The sequence below is a fragment of the Haematobia irritans genome, chromosome 5, assembly GCF_050003625.1.
Source record: "Haematobia irritans isolate KBUSLIRL chromosome 5, ASM5000362v1, whole genome shotgun sequence".
Lineage (NCBI taxonomy): Eukaryota > Metazoa > Arthropoda > Insecta > Diptera > Muscidae > Haematobia > Haematobia irritans.
In genome coordinates, this window is record NC_134401.1 from 94,762,507 (window position 1) to 94,790,487 (window position 27,981).

At 32.7% G+C, this 27,981-nt stretch overlaps 1 protein-coding gene across 1 annotated transcript in view; it reads left to right on the plus strand.

Moving 5' to 3' along the window:
• The first annotated feature begins 1,319 nt into the window (after positions 1-1,319).
• Positions 1,320-27,981, plus strand: part of LOC142240831 (ATP-binding cassette sub-family G member 4-like) — a 47,901-nt gene continuing 21,239 nt past the window's right edge. The window contains exons 1-4 of the mRNA XM_075312575.1: positions 1,320-1,455; positions 9,838-9,952; positions 20,944-21,279; positions 21,352-21,590. Coding sequence (XP_075168690.1) covers positions 1,320-1,455; positions 9,838-9,952; positions 20,944-21,279; positions 21,352-21,590 — 826 coding nt within the window. The remainder of the gene's footprint in view (positions 1,456-9,837; positions 9,953-20,943; positions 21,280-21,351; positions 21,591-27,981) is intronic.

Sequence of the window (27,981 nt, forward strand, 5' to 3'; positions counted from 1 at the left end):
AGCCAACTTTGAGTAAGATCGGTTGATAAATAAAGGTTTTGTGGCCAAATTTGGGAAAATCGGGCGATACATATATATGAGAGCTATATCTAAATCTGAACCGATTTCTATGATTTTTTGCACATATAGTTAGTGCTATAGAAGATTATATTTAGCAAACTTTGAGTAAGATCGGTTTATTTAGGTTTTGTGGCCAAATTTGGGAAAATCGGTCGATACATATACATGAGAGCTATATCTAAATCTGAACCGATTTGGATGAAATTTTGCAGACTTGAAGGGCGATGGGAAAGATTATCTTTTGCCAAATTTGGTGACGATCCGTTTGAAAAAAAAGCGCAATGTGACCCCATTTGTCGAAATCGGGCGATACATATATATGGAGCTATATCTAAATTTGATCCGATTTCTTCCAAATTCAATAGCGTTCGTCCTTGTGCCCAAAAAACTCCCTGTACCAAATTTCATCAAAATCGGTTAACAATTGCGACCGGAATCCTGTGAACAACAAATACATGGACAGACGGACGGACGGGCACCAAGCGCTAGATCGACTCTGGAGGTGATTCTGAGTCGATCGGTATATATTTTATGGGGTCTAAAATCAATATTTCTGGTAGGCACAGTTTTTGGCCGATCAAACTTATTATACCCTGACCACTATGTGGTTTAGGGTATACAAATTACCTTTTTGGCAGAATTCTACCAACTGTGGCAACCGTGGTGGTAATATAAATTTATTTTTATTTAATATACGTTGCATTATCATATGTTTTAAGATAATAAAGCACATAGAACTGTCTTGGTAGGGTAAACCGAAAATTTTCCCTGGAAACAATGTGCCTAACTTAATGCCGTCCTTACTTGTGATTTTTCATTGCAATCCCTATTCCCGATCATCTATAAATGGACACATATATAGATTATAAAATCACATATCACACATGTAGATTAAAAAAGAGTTTCCAACAATAACACTAGATTAATTAATACCACAACTCACTCATGCGAGGTAAATATTTGTTTTCTTTTTCCGAAAGGTGTAACGGGTACAGAGACCCTGGAAGTAACTCAGTTTATCTCACCTGATCACATTATAATTTTGTTTTAGCTTATTTGTAGGTCATGGGATTTTTCACTTTTGATACTATTTCAAAAGTCCAAAATCAAGAACACCCTAATGTATTGTAAGAGTTTTGCGACTTCCATATCACAATGGAATTTTGATGACAATCTACTCGAGGTGAAGTAAATGTTTTTTAGGGTGAATAGGTTGGTAGCTATTAGGAATCCCATTTAGTTTGTATTAAGACCTAGCAATGGCCATATCAAATCGCACAAATAATTCAAAACACGAAGAACCACGGAATAGTGTATTTAAAGAAATACCCAAGACGAATGGAGTTAATATAAATTTTGTAGATCTAAAGTATCAAGTGAAATTAAAGAATGAAAGTAAATACAATTGATTTTGCTATAAAATATCAGTTTTGTTAAATATATAGTTTGAATTATTACGAATATATTAGAGTGCATCCATTTTGCAACACTAAAGCACTATGTTTAACTTGCGTTAAAATTTAGCTACAGTGAAAAACGGTAAACTGTTGTATGGAAAAAATGGGAACTACCTCTTGTGAAGATTGAAATAAGTTGTAATCCATTTTTTTTTTTGAGATTTGGATTTTGACTTTTTAAAATTTTAATATAGAGTCTGTACGACTTTCACATTTGAAAAAATCGATTTAAAATTTTGAAAATCTACTTTTTGGGGAAAATTTTCAATTAAAATTTAACTTCTTCCTTAATGGTCGATTAGACAATGTCGACTGACCAGCCACAGGCACATACTGTCTATAATAACCCTTTTGGTTGATAAAAATAAATAAATAATTAAACACGTATATACGGCCGTAAGTTCGGCCAGGCCGAAGCTTATGTACCCTCCACCATGGATTGCGTAGAAACTTCTTCTAATCACTGCCATCCGCAATCGAATTACTTAAGTTGCAGTAACGCTTGCCGATGGCAAGGTATCTTAAAACCTCCTAACACCGTCTTCCAAATTGTATGTAAGTCCATACGTGGTATATATTAAATCAAAAAAGATCGATTAAATACGTATATAATTCAGTTTGACAAAATTTTCTATAGAAATAAAATTTTGACAAAATTTTCTATAGAAATAAAATTTTAACAAAATTTTCTATAGAAATAAAATTTTCACAAAATTTTCTATAGAAATAAAATTTTGACAAAATTTTCTACCGAAATAAAATTTTGGTAGATTATTTTTGGCTCGAGTGGCAACCAAGATTATGAACCGATATGGACCAATTTTTCTGTGATTGGAGATCGGCTATATACAACTATACTATATAACTATAGACCGATATGGACCAATTTTGGTATGGTTGTTAGCGGCCATATACTAGGTTAGGTTAGGTTAGGTGGCAGCCCGATGTATCAGGCTCACTTAGACTATTCAGACCATTGTGATACCACATTGGTGAACTTCTCTCATCATCACTTAGTGCTGCCCGATTCCATGTTAAGCTCAATGACAAGGGACCTCCTTTTTATAGCCGAGTCCGAACGGCGTTCCACATTGCAGTGAAACCACTTAGAGAAGTTTTGAAACCCTCAGAAATGTCACCAGCATTACTGAGGTGGGATAATCCACCGCTGAAAAACTTTTGGTGTTCGGTCGAAGCAGGAATCGAATGCATTTAATCTTACGAACTATTATATTTTATTGTCAGATGTTAGATATACATTGATCTTCAAATGTTAAATTTCTTATCCCGTTTGATTGTAATTTTGGCAGTACCTAAAATATGTGTACAATATAATTTATATTGGATTTAATTAATTGCATGGTAAAATAATTCCCAGGTAGTTGCAGTATTACAAAAACAATAAAAACAACAAAATTCAAGTACACCCAAATGTCAGTTTTGTTTACAAATTTAATGTTAGTAAACAAAAGATACTGAATATTTTCAATTTGTTTTGTTTATATTTTAATGTTAGTTACCAATAGCAACTTATGCAACCAATAGTTACCTATGTAACCAGTAGTAACCAGACATGTTTTTGACAATAATAAGCTGTGGTATGTAAAATGTAAATCTACGCAACCAATAGTAACCATACATATTTTTGACAATAGTAACCTGTGGAATGTAAAATGTAACCAATAGTAACAAGACATGTTTTTGACAGTTGGATGTACTCAGCTGTGAACATCTGACTGTGATGTAGTACCTTTAGTAGTTTTATCATGATTAATTGGGACTTCTAGAGCATTTTGAAGACGAAATAAGTATTACAAATTGTACCAAATAGGTCATTATACTTTTGAAAAGGGAATGTACCAAATTTAGTACAATTGTACCTACTTTTCCACCCCTGATGCAGACGACGTTCAAACATACAACTCACTATAATTTTATTGAGTGGGGTAAATTTTCGTAAGTCAAGAGATTTTTCTTGGGCAACGAGAATGCATGTGAGTTTCCAGAGTTATAAGTGAGTAATAGCCAAACCAATTTTACAGAGTTTTTACTCAAAAAATAGAAAATGCCGATTTGCCAATTTTTCCTCGAAAATTACAATATTAGCTCCGTTCGCGTAGTTAATAATTTGTGATAATTATCACAAATTTTCACTGGAAGTCGTTCGTTTACATCAACATTTCGGCAAAGCATAGCCAGAGAGGGAGACTAAATTTGACAGTTGTCAGGTAGAGAAAATTGCAATTGTTTTTGCTAGAGTTTTTTTTACAATAAAATCTTGATAACAAACGAAGCCTTAGTCCAATGTACATTTTCCGCAATTACAATTGGAATTAAAACAAGTATATACGGCCGTAAGTTCGGCCATGCCGAATCTTATGTACCCTCCACCATGGACACTTGCCGATGGCAAGGTATCTTAAAACCGTCTTCTCAATTGTAAGTTAGTCCATACGGGGTATATATTCAACAAAAAAGGCCGATTAAATACGTAAATAATTCAGTTTGACAACATTTTCTATAGAAATAAAATTTTGACAAAATTTTCTATAGAAATAAAATTTTGACAAAATATTCTATAGAAATAAAATTTTGACAAAATTTTCTATAGAAATAAAATTTTGACAAAATTTTTTATAGAAATAAAATTTTGACAAAATTTTCTATAGAAATAAAATTTTGACAAAATTTTCTATAGAAATAAAATCCAATGACGGACTGGGGAATTTTTCCCACTTAAATATGAGCTAAATTTTTGTACCCAAAAGAATAGCAACAACCGAATTTCAATTACACCCAACAACAACAATGCAGCAATTTTAAATTAAGCCAAACGAAGTTTCAACAACCCACAAAATGACAAAGAAAGTAACTACAGGGTTTGATGGCAACAACAACAACAACAATGATGTGAAGTGTGAGTAAGATTTTCCACTTCCACAAAAGTTGAAGGTACCACCGGTAATCATAAGTTTTGTTGGGTATACGAGTGTAATAAAATTTTGTCAAAAATTTCTATAGTTATAAAATTTTGTGAAAATTTTCTATAGTAATAAAATTTTGTCAACATTTTCTATAGTAATAAAATTTTGTCAAAATTTTCTATAGAAATAAAATTTTGATAGATTATTTTTGGGGATCGGCTATATATAACTATAGACCGATATGGACCAATTTTAGGGAGCCACCGTGGTGCAATGGTTAGCATGCCCGCCTTGCATACACAAGGTCGTGGGTTCGATTCCTGCTTCGACCGAACACCAAAAAGTTTTTCAACGGTGTATTATCCCACCTCAGTAATGCTGGTGACATTTCTAAGGGTTTCAAAGCTTCTCTAAGTGGTTTCACTGCAATGTGGAACGCCGTTCGGACTCGGCTATAAAAAGGAGGTCCCTTGTCATTGAGCTTAACATGGAATCGGGCAGCACTCAGTGATAAGAGAGAAGTTCACCATTGTGGTATCACAATGGACTGAATAGTCTAAGTGAGCCTGATACATCGGGCTGCCACCTAACCTAACCTAACCTAGAGACCATATACTAACACCATGTACCAAATTTCAGCCGGATGGAATGAAATTTGCTCCTCTTAGAGGCTCTGCAAGCCAAATCGGGGGATCGGTTTATATGGGGGCTATACATAATTATGGACCGATGTGGACCAATTTTTGCATGGTTGTTAAAGACCATATACTAGCACCACATACCAAATTTCAGGCGGATCGGATAAAATTTGCTTCTCTTAGACGCTTCGCAAGCCAAATCTGGGGATCGGTTTATATGGGGGCTATATATATAACTATGGACCGATTTGGTTTTAAGAGACCATATACTAACACCATGTACCAAATTTCAACCGGATCGGATGAATTTTGCACCTCCAAGAGGCTCCGCAAGCTAAATCTGAGCGTCAGTTTATATGGCGGCTATATGTAAAAGTGGTCCGATATGGCACATTTTCAATATCGTCCGACCTACATAAATAACAACTACTTGTGCTTTGTGTTTCAAGTCGATAGCTTGTTTCGTTCGGAAGTTAGCGTGATTTCAACAGGCGGACGGACGGATGGACATTCTTAGATCGACTTAGAATTTCACCACGACCCAGAATAACATATATATACTTTATTGGGTCTTAGAGCAATATTTCGATGTGTTAAAAACGGAATACCCCTATCTTATGGTTGAGGGTATAAAAAGAACTGGATGCGTTTATTGTTTTTAATGTTTTAGAATCTGTTTTGAATATGCAAATACCTGCTGGAATAGTTACTTTCAAAAAAAAAGTTAACACTCTAGTTCACTACACTGAAAAAATATTTACGTGATATTAAAGATTATGCAACATAAATTTTAGGATGCGAAATTTACAAAATATGAAGGACAAATTTCTTTAAAATAATGAAATTTTAATTAAAATAAAGTTTATAATCTTTGCTTCAAAAATTTTTTTCATTAAATTTAGGACACAAATTTTGTAAATTTGCGTCCTTCCGTTAAAGTCCCATGTCTTTGAACTAAGGCTAATTTTCCTTAAAGTAAAGAAACACATGTTTTATTTAATAAAAACGTCCTTAAATTAACTAAAATATTGAAACTTTAGATTTAAGATAAAAACGCTTCAAATATAGGCCAAGACTTATTTTGAAGATTTAGCGAATTTGGTTATTTTCTTTTTTTTTTTTAATTAAGAAAACATTTTTTATTTGAAGTATCCGTTATAATTTGGATTTTTAAACTGGCATTTGTTAGTACGAGAATAGTTTATTAATATACCGAGAAAAAAGAGAATAAAAATTCGATAATTAAGATCTATACCTCAATCTTAATTTTATTTAAAGCCAGATTGGTCGCTAAAAAATTTCTTTATTTTAAAGAAGTTGCATCTTTGTCTCGGAATCAATACCAAAATCCTTAAGGGAAGGCCAAAATCTTTGGATCCAAGTAAACTTTTTTTGAGTGTAAAGGCAATTTAACTGTATTTTAGTTCATAGAATTATTATGTTTGGATAAAGTTTTCTTGACTTTAATAATTTTTTCTGCACGTTAATTAAATGAACTAAAAAAATGTTTACACAAATGAAACATAACGATTTACTAAATTCATAATTCTCACAAATAGTTTATTATTTCTTTATATTTGTAAATTTTATTACAAATGTGCCCATCTTGAACTTAGTGTGGTACATTCTGGCAATTTTGAACTCCAAGTGAAAAAAACTTACACTGTTAGAAAAATATGTTTTTCATATGTTTCGATATAAACAACATGTGTTTCGGGCACAATTTTTAAACACAATATATTTAAGTGCAAACATGTAATGTTCTCAAACTAACACTAAATGTTTGGAACACATATGTTAATATGTTAGAATATATTATGTTTGGGGCATGCATGTTTCATAAAAATTATATGTGTGAATGTAAACATATATACATTTACAAATTTCGAGTAAACATATATATGTTGTGATATTTTATTCAGAGAGCGACAGAGAGAGAGAGAGTATAGAGAAAGAAATAGAGATAAAAACCGGGAGGGTCGACGAAAGATATCAAATTAACACAGCGAGAGAATCAAAAGAGAGCAATTTCTGTGAAACCGCTTATATGTTGTTTCGGAAACTGCTATGATAAGGCCAAAAATTGTATATGCTTAAGCCTAAATATTATTTAATTTAAGCCTAATTATTATTTAATTTGTGTATATTATAAAATTATTTATGTATGTTTATACTCGACCCCACGTTCTTCCTTTGTTAGAGTTTTTGAATTCCTTCCAAAATTTCAAACTTTTATACCAAAACCAGTTTTTTATTACAAAATTGTTATTTTTGCAATAAAAAAATAATATCTTAGCCAAAAGCTCAGTCCATTTCGTTTATATCAAGCACTGTTTCTGACTGTAAATCTTTAATAACCCACATTTCGAAGTTTCATTATAAAAATTTAATATAATATAAATATAAATGTGTAAATTAAAAAAAAAATGGTGTTTGGTCGGAGCAGGGATTGAACCCTTTGCATGTACGGCAGACATGCTAACCACTGCTCCACGTTGCCAACACATGTATGTTTCTGTTAAATAATGTTATGTTTGCATGGGCTCGTGGGCGCTGCAAACTATGCAATATAAATGTAACTTATAACGATAATTGTCTACTGGTGACTATAACAGCTACGTAGCTCAGTGGTAGTGTGTTGGCTTACAAACTGTATGGTCCTCGGTTCGATTCTCCGTCCAGGCGAAAGGTAAAATTTAAAAAAATTATAAAATTGAATAATTTCTTCAACATTATTTGTATTACAGAAAAAGGTGCCAAGAACTAAAAAATTTCGTGGAAGTGAAAATTATGTTAGGGAATGAGCACAATCTTCTTTGGGGAAAATTCTTCCAAGCATATAATATTTTTCGGCTCAAAATGCTTCCAAACATATTATATGTTCACATAAAACAAACATATTAATGTTTCGGCAGTATCCAATAATATATGTGCTTCCTGCAAAATATGTTTGGAACATATGTTAGAGAGGCGATTTTTTTTGAGGGTGTAATTATGTGTAATAAATTTTCTTGATTTTTTCCAAAATTTTTTACTTTTATCGGCGTGATTTTATAATATCGGCGTGATATCAGCGTTTGTAATAATGTTTAGTTAAAATTTTCTAAAAATAATAAAATTGAAGTTCAAAATTGTAAATATGATGATCTTAGTGTCATAGGAAGTTCAATATTGGCGCATTATTGGTAAAATATACAAGTTAATACAAATTCTGTATTATTTTGTGGGAGACACGAATTTAGTAAATCTTTATGCTTCATTTGTGTATAATTTTTCCCTTATGAGCTTAACATAGAATCAGGCTGCACTCTGTGATAAGAGAGATGTTTACCACTGTGGTATCACAATGGACTGAATAGTCTAAGTGAGCCTGAAATATCGGACTGGCACTAAATCTAACCTAATATAGGAACAAATTATACAAATCAAGGAAACTTTCTCAAAACATAATAATTCCATGAACTAAAATAGTTAAATTAGCTTTAGTGCCATAGAGGGTTCACCTTGTTTTGAGTGAGGTTCTCAAAATATGTAAGAAATTTTAATTCAATTTTTGAAAGAGGTAGTCCATTTTCCCATAGGTTAGGTGGCATGCCAATGTATTAGGCTCACTTAGAATATTCAGTCCACAGTAGTGAACTACTCTCTTATAAATAAGTGCTGCCCGATTCCATGTTAAGCTCAATGACAATGAACCTCCTTTTTATAGCCGAGTCAGAACGGCGTTCTACATTGCAGTCAAACCACTTAGAGAAACTTTGAAACACTCTGAAATGTCACCAGCATTACTGAGGTGGGATAATCCACCGCTGAAAAACTTTTTGGTGTTCGGTCGAAGCAGGAATCGAACCTACGTCCTTGTGTATGCAAGGCGAGCATGCTAACCATTGTCCAGCGGTGGCTCCTATTTTCCTATAAAAGAATTTCATTTTTGTGTGTATTTTTCTCCAAACAATTGTATTGGTGTTGACCACTTTGTATTTTTATACCCTCCACCATAGGATGGGGTGGGGGTACACTAACTTTGTCATTGCGTTGGTAACACATCGAAATATTGGCCTCAGACTCCAAAATCTGAGCCGTGGTAAAGTTCTTACGCGATCTAGCGATGTCCCTCCGTCCGTCTGTTGAAATCATGCCAATTTCTGAACAAATGGACCATAAGCTACTATTGCAAATGGTCATGGAGGACCACTTTCAAGTATAGCTCCCACATATACCGACTCAGATATTTGATTTCCGGGGTCTTTTGGAAGCGATCCGGTACAAATAAAAAAAATGTTTTTCTATTATAATATAAAGCTACTGAATTCTGAATACTAAAAATCTGTTATTTCTAAAAGAATATTATAAGAAATGGACTGAATTACCTTTCATTGATGTTTTCCGAACATCGGCTTCGGCCAAAACACCACTTCGGTCGAGCTCTATAGGTATTAATTCTGCTTTTTTATCTAACATAGACTCCACATGGACTAATTTACAATTTAGATGACAATGTTAATACAACCCAAACAATTCGATTGTGGTTGCTAGTCTACAGTAGAACTTTATATGCAATCCATGGTGTAGGGTACATAAGATTCGGCCTGATTAAATTTTCAGCCGTATACACTGGTTATTTTATTCATACATTATCGTAATTGCTTAGAGGGCATTGCCATCAAGTTGTTGAGTGTGGTCATATGCGATAAATATTGTATACAAGAATATATTAAACCCTTTTCTTTGTTCCATTCTTTTGTTTTGATTAATCAGCAAAGATTATATTGAATTCCGTAAGTGGAGAATTCCAGGCAGGTGATCTTTCGGCCATTATCGGTCCATCTGGGAGTGGAAAAAGCACCCTAATAAATCTCTTGGCTGGATATCGGTAAGTAATAAAATTTTATTTTTTTTGGGGGGTGGGCGTGTGAATTATTGCTCAAAATGTAAAATATAGGTTACGGAATTTTGTAGCACATGTGGCGATCTCTGCATAAATCGCCAAGTTAAATTATATTATTATGGGTATTTCGGGTAATTCGAGTCATTTTTTATTATAATTGTATACAATGTACATAGGATGGGGGGTATATGGAGTTTGCATTCCGCTTTCAATGGTTAAAACCTCCGATGTAGCGATGTCCGTTCGTGGATGTGGGTAACCATCGTATAAAGATGGTTTCCCACATTTTGAAAAGGTACACAAAAATGCAAATTTTTTTCACTATACGGTTTCGATTTTTATACCCTGCGCCACACTGTGAAACAGGGTATTATCAGGGCTGTGGAGCCGGAGTCGGAGTCTTGGAGTCGGAGTCTGAAGATTTTGCTGGAGTCGGAGTCGTAAAAATTTTGCTCGACTCCGACTTCGGCTAAACCAAATTTTTTAAAGCACTTCACACTTTTGTAACTAAGCAAGTTTTTACACAAATTTGTTTCCATTGCGTTATTCATTCGATCAATGTACAGCATGATTGCAAATGAAAATCAACTTCCAATTACGGCTATCTTTTTATGTTTCCTAGAATGTTAGACTAGCAGATGGGCTGGATCGATCCAGTTTAATGCCCATATCAATTTATTTGAAATATTTCGAACAATCGAAATTATTTTTTTTTTTTAATTTTATTTTGAGGCCATATATATGTGGAATATTGACAGAAATTTTTTTCAAAGTTGTTTTTATAGAAAATTTTGTCAAAATGTTATTTCTATAAAAAGTTTTGTCAAAATTTTATTTCTATAGCAAATTTTGTGAAAATTTTATTTCTATAAAAAATTTATTCAAAATTTTATTACTATAGAAAATTTAGTCAAAAATATAGAAAATTGAGTCAAAATTTTGTTTCTATAGAATATTTTGCAAAATTTTATTTCTATAGAAAATTTTGCAAAATTTTGTTTGTTACACAAAAATTTTTTTCAAAATTTTATTTCTATTGATAATTTTATTTCTCTAAAAATTTAAGTCAAAATTTTATTTCTATAGAAAATTTTGCCAAAATTTTATAGTAATAGATTTTTTTATTAGAAATTTGGTAAAAATTTTATTTTTATAGAAAATTTTGTGAAAATTTTATTTCTATAGAAAATTTAGTCAAAATTTTGGTTCTGTAGAATATTTTTATTGATAAAATTTTATTTCTAAAATTTTTATTGATAATTTTTTCATTTTATTTCTACACACACAAAAATAATTCTTTCCTCCCAAACGAAATTTTAGACAAACAAAGTTCGTTTCTCATTTGCTTTTCGCTGTAAGAAAGTGTATTTGGAAGAAAATATATTCTTTTTGTTATAAACGTTTATTCTTTTCCAGGATGTAAAAACAATGTCATAAAGACTAACTCAAAAAAAAACATTGTTTTCTTGCTAATTGCATTTTCCCTCACATCTTTCTCACATCCACGAGGTTTTTCAGTTCTTAACACCTTTTCCTGTAATACCAACAATGTAGAAGAAATTATACGATTTTATAAATTTAAATTTTTTTACCTTTCGCCTGGACGGAGAATCGAACCGCGGACCATGTACTTTGTAAGCCAACACACTAACCACTGAGCTATGTACCTGTTATGGTCATCAATAGATAAATATCCATATAAGTTATATTTATATAGCATAGTTTGTGGCGCCCACGAACCGAATAAACAAAGTTTATTTAACAGAAACAGACAGTTAGTTTGACACCGTGGAGCAGTGGTTGCTACGTCCGACTTGCATGCCAAGGATCGTGGGTTCGATCCCTGCTTCGACCAAAGTTTTTTTTTTGTTTTTTTTTTTTTTACATATATTCCAGATATGTTCGGAAGATTCCGAAAAAATGTTCAACATTACATTGTACTATATTAAATTTTGAACTGTAAAATGTGTCTTATTAAAGACCTAAAGTCAGAAAAGAACAGTGTTTGATATAAACGAAATGGACCGTGTTGTTGTTTCAAAAATAACTTTTTTTATTGAAAAAATAAAAATTTTGTAACAAACGATTTTTTTTTGGTGATAAAAGTTTAAAATTTTCGAAGCAATTCAAAAAATTCTAACAAAAGAAAAACGTTTTCGGTACACGTTTTCCAAACGTTTTTTTTCTTTGCGTGTATAAGAAAAAATTGTCAAATTTTATTTCTATAGCAAGTTTTCTCAAAAATTTTTTTCTTACTGATGATCACTGATACTCACTGCTATAAAAATGTATTTATTACTATAGAAATATTTTTTTTCTATATAAAATTTAGTCAAAATTTCGTTTCTATAGAATATTTTGTAAAATTTTATTTCTATAGAAAATTTTGCAAAATTTTGTTTGCTACACATTTTTTTTAAATTGTATTTTTATTGAAAATTTTTTAAACTTTTCTTTTCTATAAAAAATTTTGCCAAATTTTATTTCTATAAATTTTTTTTTTTTTTTCTTAAAATATAATTATTAAATTATTGTGTAAAATGAATTCATTCAAACAATAAAAATAGTATAGAAAAAAAAAAAATAAAATAAAAAAAATTTTATTTCTATATATTTGGTAACAATTTGATTTCTATAGAACATTTTGCCAAAATTTTATTTCTATAGAAAATTTAGTCAAAATTTTGTTTCTGTAGAAAATTTTGCAAAATTTTATTTCTATAAAATTTTGCAAAATTTTATTTACTAGACAAACAGTTTTCCAAAATTGTATGCTCACTGATACTCACTGCTAAGTCGAAAACTTGTAGAAATGACTCAAATTTTCAAATTTTTCAATGAATGAATCATAAATGCATTTTTGCGAAATTGTCTAAACAATTATAAATATTTCCCAAATATTGCCCGAGATTTTGTAGAAGTCTGATTTGAGATTTTATCAAAATGTAGATCTAAATACAAAGTTGTGCAGAGTATATTATAATCGGCCCGCCCGACTTTAGACTTTCCTTGCATTTTTATTTTTTTTTTAAATTGTGTTACGTCCCATAACGTTAGATTTAAATTTTAAGTACATAGATTTTGTAGAAGTATATACATCGATTCAGATTCAAATTCATGCATATGGGAATATAAACCTTTATATAGCTCGCAACAAATTTAAAGAATTTGAGATAGTATCAATAATTTTGGTTCACAAATACATATACTGTTGGTATCTTCTCATATTATGATGGGTATTTATATCATTATTTTATTTATTAAACATTGCCATAAATTTGAAATATAGAGTTCAATTGGCATCTAATGTGAAATTAAGACCTTTTTTTGCACACATAAATAAATACGATACTTTATATCGATCCACTTACGGTACCCCCACAATAGAACTACAAATTAGTGGTATTAAATAAAATGAGATTTAATTATATTACCCGGAGTCGACTCCGGAGTCGGAGTAGAGCTGATGAAAAATGCTGGAGTCGGAGTCGAGCAAAATTGGCTCGACTCCACAGCCCTGGGTATTATAAGTTAAGGCATATGTTTGCAACATCCAGAGGGAGACGAGATAGACATATGGTGTTTTTGGCAATGATGCCCTGAACCGATCTAGCCACTTCAGTCTGTCCGTCTGTCTGTGCTCAATGTATAGGTCGCAGCTTTAGTCCAATCGACATCAAATTTGGCAATAGTTTGCGTTTTGGGGGTCAGAACAGAACCCTCCTATATATATCTTTAGCCCGATATGCACTTATATGGCTCCAGAAGCCAGAGGTTTACTTTGATTTAAGTGAAATTTTGCATACACTGAAAAAAATATTGACCTAATATGGAAGATTATGCAACTTAAATTGTAGGACTCGAAATTTACACAATGCTAAGGACAAAATTCTTTAAAATAATGACATTTTAATTAAAAGAAAGTTTATAATCCTTGCTTCAAAAATTTTTTTCATTAAATTTAGGACACAAATCTTGAAATTTTGCGTCTCTGCTGAAGTTGTAGATCTTTGAATTAAGGCAAATGTTCCTTAAAATAAAGAAAAACATTTTTAATTTAAAGAAATCGTCTTTAACTCAACTGACATACTGAATTTTTAAATTTAAGATAAAAAACTTCAAATATAGGCTAAGAATTATTTTAAGGAATTAAGAAAACAGTTTTTACTTTGAAGTACTTGGCATAATTTGGATTTTGAAACTGGAATTTGTTTGTACATGAATACCTTTATTAATATATCGCAAACAGAGAATAAAAATTCGATGAATGAGATCTGTACCAATTATAATTTTATCGATCCTAGATTTAAAGCCTGGGAGGTCTGTAAAAAATGTCTTTATTTTAAAGAAGCCGCATCTTTGGCTCGGAATCCTTAAAGGAAGGTCAAAATCTTTGGATCCAAGTAAACTTTTTTTTGAGTGGAGGGAGTACAATTAAGATTCTTACTGTGCGTGGTAAATATGATTGAAATCGGTTCAGATATATATAGATGCTATATATATCCTTCGCCCGATTTACACTCATACGACCACAGAGGACAAAGTTTTACCCCGATTTACTGCCGGGGCATTAGCCGATTTAAATGTTGAGTCTAGAGATTTTATAGAAGTCTGAAAACATTTGGTCCAATCTTCTTATTCTTATTTGAATATATGGGAACATATACCTTTATAGCAGCCAAGAAATTTGGAGAATTAGAGATTTAAGGTTGGCTGATAAGTCCCCGTTCTAACAAAGAAAAACACATTTTTTTTTTGTCAAAATTCGTTTTTATTATTCAACATAGTTCCCTTCAAGAGCGATACAACGAGTATAACGACCTTCCAACTTTTTGATACCATTTTGGTAGTACTCCTTCGGTTTTGCCTCAAAATAGGCCTCAGTTTCGGCGATCACCTCTTCATTGCAGTCAAATTTTTTCCCTGCGAGCATCCTTTTGAGGTCTGAGAACAAGAAAAATTCGCTGAGGGCCAGATCTGGAGAATACGGTGGGTTGGGAAACAATTCGAAGCCCAATTCATGAATTTTTGCCATCATTCTCAATGACTTGTGGCACGGTGCGTTGTCTTGGTGGAACAACACTTTTTTATACCCTCCACCATAGGATGGGGGTATATTAACTTTGTCATTCCGTTTGTAACACATCGAAATATTGCTCTAAGACCCCATAAAGTATATATATTCTGGGTCGATCTGAGCATGTCCGTCCGTCCGTCCGTCCGTCTGTTGAAATCACGCTAACTTCCGAACGAAACAAGCTATCGACTTGAAACTTGGCACGAGTAGTTGTTATTGATGTAGGTCAGATGGTATTGCAAACGGGCCATATCGGTCCACTTTTACGTATAGCCCCCATATAAAGGGACCACCAAATTTGGCTTCCGAGGCCTCTAAGAGAAGCAAATTTCATCCGATCCGGCTGAAATTTGGTACATGGTGTTAGTATATGGTCTCTAATAACCATGCAAAAATTGGTTCACATCGGTCCATAATTATATATAGCCCCCATATAAACCGATCCCCCAATTTGGCTTGCGGAGCCTCTAAGAGAAGCAAATTTCATCCGATCCGGCTGAAATTTGGTACATGGTGTTAGTATATGGTCTCTAACAACCATGCAAAAATTGGTCCATATCGGTCCACTTTTACGTATAGCCTCCATATAAACGGACCCCCAAATTTGGCTTGCGATTGCTCTAAGAGAAGCAAATTTCATCCGATCCGGCTGAAATTTGGTACATGGTGTTAGTATATGGTCTCTAACAACCATGCAGAAATTGGTCCATATCGGTCCACTTTTACGTATAGCCCCCATATAAACGGACCCCCAAATTTGGCTTGCGATTGCTCTAAGAGAAGCAAATTTCATCCGATCCGGCTGAAATTTGGTACATGGTGTTAGTATATGATCTCTAACAATCATGCAGAAATTGGTCCATATCGGTCCATAATTACATATAGCCCCCATACACTGGTAGAAAAAGTTTCGTTAATACGATGAATTTCTACGTTTTATTAACGAAATTCTTCATTAAAAGTCAGCCAACGTAGCATTTCGTTATAACAACGTAATTTTACGTTATATTTACGAAATCCTTTACGGAATATATTTCGTAGTATTAACGAAGAATTACGTTGCTATTACGTAGCCTTTTCGTTGTATTAACGAATATTATTCGTTGTATGAATGAAATTTATTCATTGTATGGATGCAGCTTATACGTTGTATGAACGAAAATCATTCATTGTATTAATGAAACCCAACCAATTATTGCATTTGAGTGTAGTTATTGGTAGTGTATTATTTTGTGTTAAGATCTTTGAAATAGGTTTTATATTCTGGTACAGTAGGAGATAATATTTATTGATAAATTAAGTAATTTGATAATCATATAGTGTGACTTTCACTTAAGAAAAAAAGCCTCTAATTTCTAACACCAAAAAATGATAATCGTATCGCCGTGTCCATTTATCCAATTTATTTTTGCAACCAAGGTTCATTACGGTAATTGTTTCGCCTTCGTCATTTGAAAGTCCACTTCCCCATGGCATTTTCACTAAAGATTAAAAATTTACACTAAATTTCTTGCGAATATACAAAAAACACCAATTTAACTCCCCCACCATCTATGTTTATTATTCACAACGAAACTGTAATGAGCCTGTGCACTCTTTAGCGAAAAGAACGTAAATGTTGTTAAGGTTTGCCCATCAGACAAGTTTTCTGTTGGACTTTTTACCGTTTGTTTTTCAAGACGCACGCGCAAACATGTGCTTATTGTCATGCTTAGATGTGTATGTACAAATTACATAGACGCTACAGACGTATTAGAGAGAGTATGGAGAGACGTTTTAGAGAGAGAGTACGGAGAGGCAGAAATACTCAAACTCCCATTCGTATTATTAATGAACATATTTCATTAATATGACGAAATATAACAATTTAAAATTTATTTTTTAACGATCTATATCCATATATTAACGATCACTTTCGTTTTATAAGTGAAATTTTCAATTCCAGTTTCGAAGTATATAAAACGACTGTTTTAAGGGCTAAAAGTTTCCAAAAGTTACTCTCTATGTGCAAATGATTATAATAATTTCATCTTGGAAAAAATTGTTAGTCTAATTCTTGAAAAAATTACAAATTTAATATTCGTAATATTAACGAAACATGTTTCATTAATATAACGAAAAACCAAAACACAAAATTGTCTTTTAACGATTGATTTCGTTGTATTAACGATCACAAATTTCATAATATTAACGAAAAATAATCAACGAAGCCCGTTCGTTAATAGTACGAAACATTTTTCTACCAGTGTATAAACCGATCCCCCGATTTGGCTTGCGGAGCCTCTAAGAAATCAAAATTTCATCCGATCCGGCTGATATTTTGTACATGGTGTTAGTATATGGTCTCTAACAACCATGCAAAAATTGGTCCACATCGGTCCATAATTGTATATAGCCTCCATATAAACGGATCCTCCGATTTGGCTTGCGGAGCCTCTAAGAGAAGCAAATTTCATCCCATCCGGCTGAAATTTGGTACATGATGTTGGTATATGTTCTCTAATGACCATGCAAATATTGGTCCACATCGGCCCATAATTATTTATTGCACCCATTTAAACCGATCCCCAGATTTGAACTCCGGAGCCTCTTAGAGGAGCAAAAGTCATCCGATCCGATTGAAATTTGGTACGTGGTGTTAGTATATTGTCTCTAACAACCATGCCAAAATTCGTCCATATCGGTCCATAATTATATATAGCCCCCATATAAGCCGATCCCCAGATTTGACCTCCGGAGCCTCTTAGAGGAGCAAAATTCATCCGATCCTGTTGAAATTTGGTACGTGGTGTTAGTATATGGTATCCAACAACCATGCGGGAATTGGTCCATATCGGTCCATAATTATATGTAGCCCCCATATAAATCGATCCCCAGATTTGGCTTGCGGAGCCTCTAAGAGAAGCAAATTTCATCGGATCCGGTTGAAATTTGGTACGTGATGTCAGCATATGATATCGGTTCATAATCATGGTTGCCACTCGAGCCAAAATTTTATTTTTATAGAAAACATTGTCAAAATGTTATTTCTATAGATAATTTTGTCAAAATTTTATTACTATAGAAACTTTTGTCAAAATTTTATTTCTATAGAAAATTTTGTCAACATTTTATTTCTATAGAAAATTTTGTCAAAATTTTATTTCTATACAAAATTTTGCCAAAATTTTATTTCTATAGAAAATTTTTCCAAATTTTATTTCTATAGAATTTTTTTTCCAAATTTTATTTTGTCAAAATTTTATTTCTATAGAAACCTTTAACTTAATTATATACGTATTTAATCGGCCTATTTTAGTTTAATATATACCACGTATGGACTATGTGGTATATATTACGGTGTTAGGAAGTTTTAAGATACCTTGCCATCGGCAAGTGTTACCGCAACCCAAGTAATTCGATTGTGGATGACAGTCTTCAGTAGAAGTTTCTACGCAATCCATGGTGGAGGGTACATAAGCTTCGGCCTGGCCGAACATACGGCCGTATATACTTGTTCTAATTTTTATTTATTTTTTTTTAATCAAACTAAAAACATTAAGTTAGTTAAGAAGGTAATTGAAATTGTTTACGTTTTTAATGAAAAAACAAGTAAGGAAAGTCTAAAGTCGGGTGGGGCCGACTATATTATACCCTGCACCACTTAGTAGATCTAAATTTTCGATACCATATCACATTCGTCAAACGTGTTGGGTGCTATATATAAAGGTTTATCCCAAATACATACATTTAAATATCACTCGATCTGGACAGAATTTGATAGAATTCCACAAAATCTATAGACTCAAAATTTAAGTCGGCTAATGCACTAGGGTGGAACACAATGTTAGTAAAAAAATATGGAAAACATTTAAATCTGAAGTAATTTCAAGGAAACTTCGCAAAAGTTTATTTATGATTTATCGCTCGATATAACTGTATTATTTAGAAGTTTAGGAAAATTAGTGTCGTTTTTACAACTTTTCGACTAAGCATTGGCGATTTTACAAGGAAAATGTTGGTATTTTGACCATTTTTGTCGAAATCAGAAAACCATATATATGGGAGCTATATCTAAATCTGAACCGATTTAGAAATTTGGCACGCATATCAACAATGCAAATTCTACTCCCTGTACAAAATTGCAACTAAATCGGAGTTAAAAATAGGCCTCTGTGGTCATATGAGTGTAAATCGGGCGAAAGCTATATATGGGAGATATATCTTAATCTGAACCGATTTCAACCAAATTTAGCACGCATAGCTACAATGCTAATTCTACTCCCTTTGCAAAATTTCAATTAAATCGGTGTAAAAGATTGGTCACTGTGGTCATATGAGTGTAAATCGGGCGAACGATATATATGGGAGCTATATCTAAATCTGAACCGATTTCAATAAAATTTGGCTTGACTACACTACTAATTGTACACCTAGTGCAAATTTCAACCAAATTGGGGTAAAACTCTGGCTTTTGGGACCGTATTAGTCCATATCGGGCGAAAGATATCTAAATCTGAACCGATTTCAATAAAATTTGGCACACTTGACTACACTACTAATTGTACTCCTAGTGCAAAATTTCAACCAAATTGCGGTAAAACTCTGGCTTCTGGGACCGTATTAGTCCATATCGGGCGAAAGATATATATGGGAGCTATATCTAAATCTGAACCGATTTCTTCCAAAATCAATAGAGTTCTATTCTGACCCAAATTAGGAACATGTGCCAAATTTGAAGTCGATTGGACTAAAACTGCGACCTAGACTTTGATTACAAAAATGTGTTCACAGACAGACGGACGGACGGACGGACAGACGGATATGGTTATATCGACTCAGGGACGTACCCTGAGCATTATTGCCACAGACACCATGTGTCTATTTCGTCTCCTTCTGGGTGTTAAAAACATATGCACTAACTTATAATACCCTGTTCCTCAATGTGGCGCAGGGTATAAATATGGGAAACATTTAAATCTGAAGCAATTTTAAGGAAACTTCGCAAAAGTTTATTTATGATTTATCGCTCGATATATATGTATTAGAAGTTTGGGAAAATTAGAGTCGTTTTACAACTTTTCGACTAAGCAGTGGCGATTTTACAAGGAAAATGTTGGTATTTTGTTGGCAACAATGCTAATTCTACTCCCTGTGCAAAATTTAAATTAAATCGGGGTAAAATATTGGCCACTGTGGTCATATGAGTGTAAAGCGGCCGAACGATATATATGGGAGCTATATCTAAATCTGAACCGATTTCAATAAAATTTGGTACTTTTGACTACACTACTAATTGTACTCCTAGTGCAAAATTTCAACCAAATTGGGGTAAAACTCTGGCTTCTGGGACCGTATTAGTCCATATCGGGCGAACTGTTCCACAGTGTGGCGCAGGGTATAATTAATTGACTTTGACAATCAACATAAATTAAATTTTTAATTGAAACAAATAAAAAATTAATTGAAATTTGCTAATGATATCAATTAATTTGTTAATCAAGTATTTTTTAATGTCCAATTAAAACTGTGAGTGATACTATAATTTTCGTGATGGAAGATATTTCGATTAAATTCATTTAAATTACATCAATTAATTTCGTGATTGAATCAGAAAAATTTTTTGGGTGTAATTTTAAGTTTGTAAAGCTTTCGTTTAAAGATAGTTAGTTCCATATGTTTATTTTAAAGAAGCGGACTCTTTGGCTCGGAATCTCAAACAAAATCCTTAAAAGAAAGTCAAATTTACTTTGAATTGAAGTGAACAGAATAATAACAAGGGGCTTTTTTATCAGATCTTGTATTGATATTTAATATTTTATTTGCATTAATTGTGTCCACATTTTTTTCAACGTCACTCATTATCACTTTATTGGAAATTTTGAATGATATATGTAAGTTTTCCATTTTTATTTCTTAGAATCCACAAAACATCTGGCCGCATTGATGTCAACGATAGACCACAAGATATGACTAAATTAAAGGAGATTTCTCGTTATATATTCCAAGATGACTTTATCAGTTCAAATTTTACAATTATGGAAACCATGAGATATGCATCAAAATTCAAATTGAATAAATGTTTCGACACAGCCAAACGTGAAAAGATTATTAATGAATATCTGGATGCATTCCTTCTAACAGATAAAAGTAATACCATGATCTCAAATATATCGGGAGGTGAAAGAAAAAGATTATGTGTGGCCCTGGAGTTATTGAATAATCCGCCCGTATTATTTCTAGATGAACCAACGACGTATGCTATGATTTACCATTTAGGTGATCTATTTAGAGGATTAATTGATGCATTTGTCTACCATATTTTCAGAGGTCTCGATGAATTTTCTGCCACGCAGTGTGTTAAACTTCTTAAAAGACTTGCTCTTTCTGGACGTACCATAATCTGTTCGTTGCATTGTCCCTCAGCCAGTTTATTTCAAATGTTGGATAGAGTCTATGTATTATCTGAGGGTGAATGCATATATCAGGGTGCTGTCAATGGTATTGTACCATATTTGGAAAATTTTGATCTCAATTGTCCGAAAAGTCATAATCCAGCTGATTATAGTAAGTAATGATAACATTTGATATTGTAATAGTAGTTAAAAAAATTGAAGCCTACACAGAAAAAATATCAATAATATTTTTTTAATTAAAATTTTAATTGAATTGAAAAAAAAAATCAAATGCTGTCGGGAACTTAATTTAAATAAAGGCCCTATCTAAACTTAAGTCTAGGCTATATAAATTTAAAGTTAGGTTACAGATATCAAATTTTCGCTTTTTATGCCATATACACTCAAAATGAAATTAACTTGGATCCAAAGATTTTGACCTTGCTTTAAGGATTCTGTCAAAAATGCGGCTTCTTTAAAATTGAGACTTTTTAGCGACCTATCGGCTTTAAATCTAGGATCAATACATTAAGATACACACTGCATATATCGAATTTCCCTTGTCGCGGTATCCTAATAAAGCTATTCACGTATAAAAAAATACCAGTTTGAAAATCCAAATTATAAGTGATATTTCAAAGTGAAAAATGAAATCCTCAAAATAAGTCTTAGCCTATATTTGAAGCGTTTTGATCTTAAATCCAAAAATTCAATATTTCAGTTAATTTAATGACCATTTCTTTAAATAAACAAGTAAGGAAAGTCTAAAGTAGGGCGGGGCCGACTATATTATACCCTGCACCACTTTGTAGATCTAAATTTTCGATACCATATCACATCCGTCAAATGTGTTGGGGGCTATATATAAAGGTTTGTCCCAAATACATACATTTAAATATCACTCGATCTGGACAGAATTTGATAGACTTCTACAAAATCTATAGACTCAAAATTTAAGTCGGCTAATGCACTAGGGTGGAACACAATGTTAGTAAAAAACTATGGGAAACATTTAAATCTGAAGCAATTTTAAGGAAACTTCGCAAAAGTTTATTTATGATTTATCGCTCGATATATATGTATTATAAGTTTAGGAAAATTAGAGTCATTTTTACAACTTTTGGACTAAGCAGTGGCGATTTTACAAGGAAAATATTGGTATTTTGACCATTTTTGTCGAAATCAGAAAAACATATATATGGGAGCTATATCTAAATCGGAACCGATTTCAACCAAATTTGGCACTCATATTTAGCAACAATGCTAATTCTACTCGCTGTGCAAAATTTCAACTAAATCGGAGTTAAAAATTGGCCTCTGTGGTCATATGAGTGTAAATCGGGCGAAAGCTATATATGGGAGATATATCTAAATCTAAACCGATTTCAACCAAATTTGACACGCATAGCTACAATGCTAATTCTGCTCCCTGTGCAAAATTTCAACTAAATCGGAGCAAAAAAATGACCTCTGTGGTCATATGAGTGTAAATCGGCCGAAAGCTATATATTGGAGCTATATCTAAATCTGAACCGATTTCAACCAAATTTGGCACACATAGCTACAATGCTAATTCTACTCCCTGTGCAAAATTTCAACTAAATTGGAGCAAAAAATTGGCCTCTGTGGTCATATGAGTGTAAATCGGGCGAAAGCTATATATGGGAGCTATATCTAAATCTGAACCGATTTCAACCAAATTTGGCACGCATAGCTAAAATGCTAATTCTATTCCCTGTGCAAAATTTCAACCAAATTGGGGTAAAACTCTGGCTTCTGGGACCGTTTTAGTCCATATCGGGCGAAAGATATATATGGGAGCTATATCTAAATCTGAACCGATTTCAATAAAATTTGGCACACTTGACTATAGTACTAATTGTTCTTCTTGTGCAAAATTTTTGAGAAAATTAGGGTAAAACTCTGGCTTCTGGGGCCATATAAGTCCATATCGGGCGAAATATATATGGGAGCTATATCTAAATCTGAACCGATTTCTTCCAAAATCAATATGGATCTATTCTGAGCCAAAACACATACTTGTGCCAAATTTGAAGTCGATTGGACTAAAACTGCGACCTAGACTTTGATTACAAAAATGTGTTCACGGACAGACGGACAGACGGACATCGCTATACCGACTCAAGAGCCCACCCTGAGCATTTTTGCCAAAGACACCATGTGTCTATCTCGTCTCCTTCTGGGTGTTGCAAACATATGCGCTAACTTATAATACCCTGTTCCACAGTGTGGAGCAGGGTATAAAAAATCCTCAAAATAAGTATTAGGATATTTTTGAATGCTTTTTTTACCTTCACAGATTCTAAATCACAGTCAATTTAAAGATTATTTCTTTAAAACAAAAATCGTTTTCTGTACTTTAGGGAAAATTGTCCCTAATTCAAAGACATACGACTCTAACGAAACGATGCAAATTTCAAAGATTCATGTTCTAAATTTAATGAAAAAAAAACAATGAAAATTTAGACTACGAACTTTCTTTTTATTAAATGTTGTTTTTTTTTTTAGGAAATTTGTCATTTATATTGTATATATTGCGAGTCCTACGAAATTTCCAAATTTATATATAATATAATATCCCATACATTATATGTCCCAAACATGTTTTACTAGTTTATGAATATTATATATTTCCACCTTGGATTGCATACAAAAGTTCTACTAAAGACTGTTATTCACAATCGAATTACTTCGCTTAATTTTTTAATCAAACTCGGTCAGTTAAGATTGACATTTTTTCATTTCTATTAAAAAAAATAAATTGATAAATCAATTTGTTAATCAAAATAAAAACGCAAAGTTAATTAAAAAATCAATTGACACAATCATTTTTTAATCAAACTAAGAACACAAAGTTAGTTATGAAATGGATTGAATATTTTTGCGGTTTCTATTAAACAATTAATTGCTTAATTGATTTAATTAAAAAGTTAATTGAAAATTGGATTGAAGTTTAACTACTTTAATTAATTGAATCGATTAAAAAATTAAGTGATTTTTGCAATCAACATCAATTAAACATTTAATTGAATCAATTAAGAAATTAATTTAAATTTTCAAATAAAATCTATTTATTTTTAATCAAATATTTGTTATGACCAATTAAAACTGTGATTGTTACAATAATTTGATTGAAGACATTTCAATTAAATTATTAAATGCCATTTAATTTTGTGATTGAAAATAAGCCCCTTTAATTCTTGAGCGTTTTATATAGTGGAGTCTATAAATAATTATGAATGAAATTTGTTCCTCCATGAGACTCCAGAAGTTAAATTTGGGGGTCTATATATAATTATGGACCGTGATGTAATGGTTAGCATGCCCGCCTTGCATACACAAGGTCGTGGGTTCGATTCCTGCTTCGACCGACCACCAAAAAGTTTTTCAGCGATGGATTATCCCACCTCAGTAATGCTGGTGACATTTCTGAGGGTTTCAAAGCTTCTCTAAGTGGTTTCACTGCAATGTGGAACGCCGTTCGGACTCGGCTATAAAAAGGAGGTCCCTTTTCATTGAGCTTAACATGGATTCGGGCAGCACTCAGTGATTAGAGAGAAGTTCACCAATGTGGTATCACAATGGGCTGAATAGTCTAAGTGAGCCTGATACATCGGGCAGCCACCTAACCTAACCTAACCTTTGTACCGATATGAATCAATTTTTCGCGGGTTCAGCTCCCAAAAAGGATCTTGCCTGGAGGCCCCATCCCTCCACTAGTGAAATTCGTATCTCCGCCATTGATGGAATATGCAAGAGGTTAGCGACTTTAACTGAAACGGTTTGGAAGAGTCGATCGACATATTATTTTATCAGTGTAATAATTGGAATTTAGAAATAATAAATTGTGCCTTAAGGTATGCAACAAAAAATATTTAAATAATATGTATTGATTTTAATTGTGTATAGCTTTTAACGGTGAGAGAGATATTAAGCTTTATTCTATTCACATGGCTTTAGCATATACAGTGGCGCACATAAGTATTGGCACAGCACCCTAAACCACATAGTGGTCAAAGTATCTGCGAAAAAATGTGCCTACCAAAAATACTTATTTTAAGCTTCATAAAATATATACCGATCGACACAGAACCACCTCCTGAGTGGGTTTAGCTCTTGGTGTCCGTCCGCCTGACCATGTGTTGGTTGATCGCAATATTTAGGCCACTATTATTAACCGATTTTGATGAAATTCGGTACAGTGTTGATGGAAGAATGGAATGCCCAAAAAGTATTAAATGTACCAAAAAGCTAATTTAGAACTACCTGTGCCAATACTTTTGTACCTCAAAATAAAAAGTGATTTAGATTCTTAATGCAGTTATAATTCAAATTAAAATATTTTTATACCCTCCATCATAGGATGGGGGTATATTAACTTTGTCATTCCGTTTGTAACACATCGAAATATTGCACTAAGACCCCATAAAGTATATATATTCTGGGTCGTGGTGAAATTCTGAGTCGATCTAACCATGTCCGTCCGTCCGTCCGTCTGTTGAAATCACGCTAACTTCCGAAAAAAACAAGCTATCGACTTGAAACTTGGCAGAAGTAGTTGTTATCAATGTAGGTCGGATAGTATTGAAAATGGGCCATATCGGTCCACTTTTACGTATAGCCCCCATATAAAGGGACCCTCAGATTTGGCTTGTTGAGCCTCTAACAGAAGCATATTTCATCCGATCCGGCTGAAATTTGGTATATGGTGTTGGTATATGGTCTCTACCAACCATGCAAAAATTGGTCCACATCGGTCCATAATTATATATAGCCCCCATATAAACCGATCTCCAGATTTGGCTTGCGGACCCTAAAAGAGAAGCAAATTTCATCCGATCCGGCTGAAATTGGGAACATGGTGTTGGTATATGGTCTCTAATATCCATGCAAAAATTGGTTCACATCGGTCCATAATTATATATAGCCCCCATATAAACCGATCTCCAGATTTGGCTTGCGGACCCTAAAAGAGAAGCAAATTTCATCCGATCGGGCTGAAATTGGGTACATGGTGTTGGTATATGGTCTCTAATATCCATGCGAAAATTGGTTCACATCGGTCCATAATTATATATAGCCCCCGTATAAACCGATCTCCAGATTTGGCTTGCGGACCCTAAAAGAGAAGCAAATTTCATCCGATCCGGCTGAAATTGGGTACATGGTGTTGGTATATGGTCTCAAACAACCATGCAAAAATTGGTCCACATCGGTCCATAATTATATATAGACCCCACACACAAAAAAAATTTTTTCTGATTCAATCACCAAATTAATTGATCTAATTAATTTTTTAATTGAAATGTCTTCAATCACGAAAATGATAGTATCAATCACAGTTTTAATTGGACATAGAAAAAATTCTTGATTAAGTGATTAATTGATTTTTTCAGCAAATTTCAATTAATTGTTTAATTGATTCAATTAAAAATTTAATTGATGTTGATTGCAAAACTCAATTAATTTATTAATTAAAAAAGGTAACTATTTTTAATTACTTTCTGAATTGGCTTAGAGTTTTTATTTGAATTAACAAATGATTGTTTGAAATGCATTTTTAATTAAAAATTTTAAAAAAATCAGCACTTTTTTTAACCCTTTCACTACCGATGTCCGCTATGAAGGACATTCGAAAAAGACACCAAATTCTATTTTTCCACTTAGTTTTGATTTATTTCTCGATGTTATTTTAAAGGCTTTAATCTAAATAACCTATAAATATTTTCTATATTGGTGAGGTCCAAAATACATTTTTGTAAAGTTCTTTAGAAATAAACGAAAAATACGAAAATTTGAGACAATTTTTCTACTGTATGTTTCTAGTAAATGGACATTCATACGAAAACTATAGCTGACACTTTTTCGGGTTCTTTTTTGTATTTTTGCTCACACTTTGAAGGACATTATAGGCCAAATAGCGCTTATTTTCGTAAGGCCACTTGGTCACAATTCAAGAATCAAATTTTCAAAACAAGCTCATATAGCTCTTGAAGTATTTGAAGAAGGTTTTCAAAATGGCAATTTTTGTTCTACATGCTGGTAGTACAAGTAAAAACAGAAGAAAAATTAAAGTTTTTAACATTAGGTTTATTTCGGTAGTGAAAGGGTTAACAGAATTAGTCTTCCGAATTTGAATAAAAAGTTAATTGTATCAATTAATTTTTTAATTAAAAATTTAAAAATTTTCAATCATTGCCTTAATAAACTTAATGTTTCTATCATGATTAAAAAGTTAATTGTATCAATTAATTTATTAATTGAAAAAATTTTCAACTTCAATTAACTTTTTAATTGGAAATATTTTGGTGATATTTTTTTCTGTGCATATAAACCGATCTCCAGATTTGGCTTGTGGAGCCTCTAAGAGAAGCATATTTCATCCGATCCGGCTGAAATTTGGTACATGGTGTTTGTATACGGTCTCTAACAACCATGCAAAAATTGGTCCACATCGGTCCATAATTATATATAGACCCCATATAAACCGATCCCCAGATTTGGCTTGGTAAGTCTCCAGAGATGGTCTGTATCAAACTTTT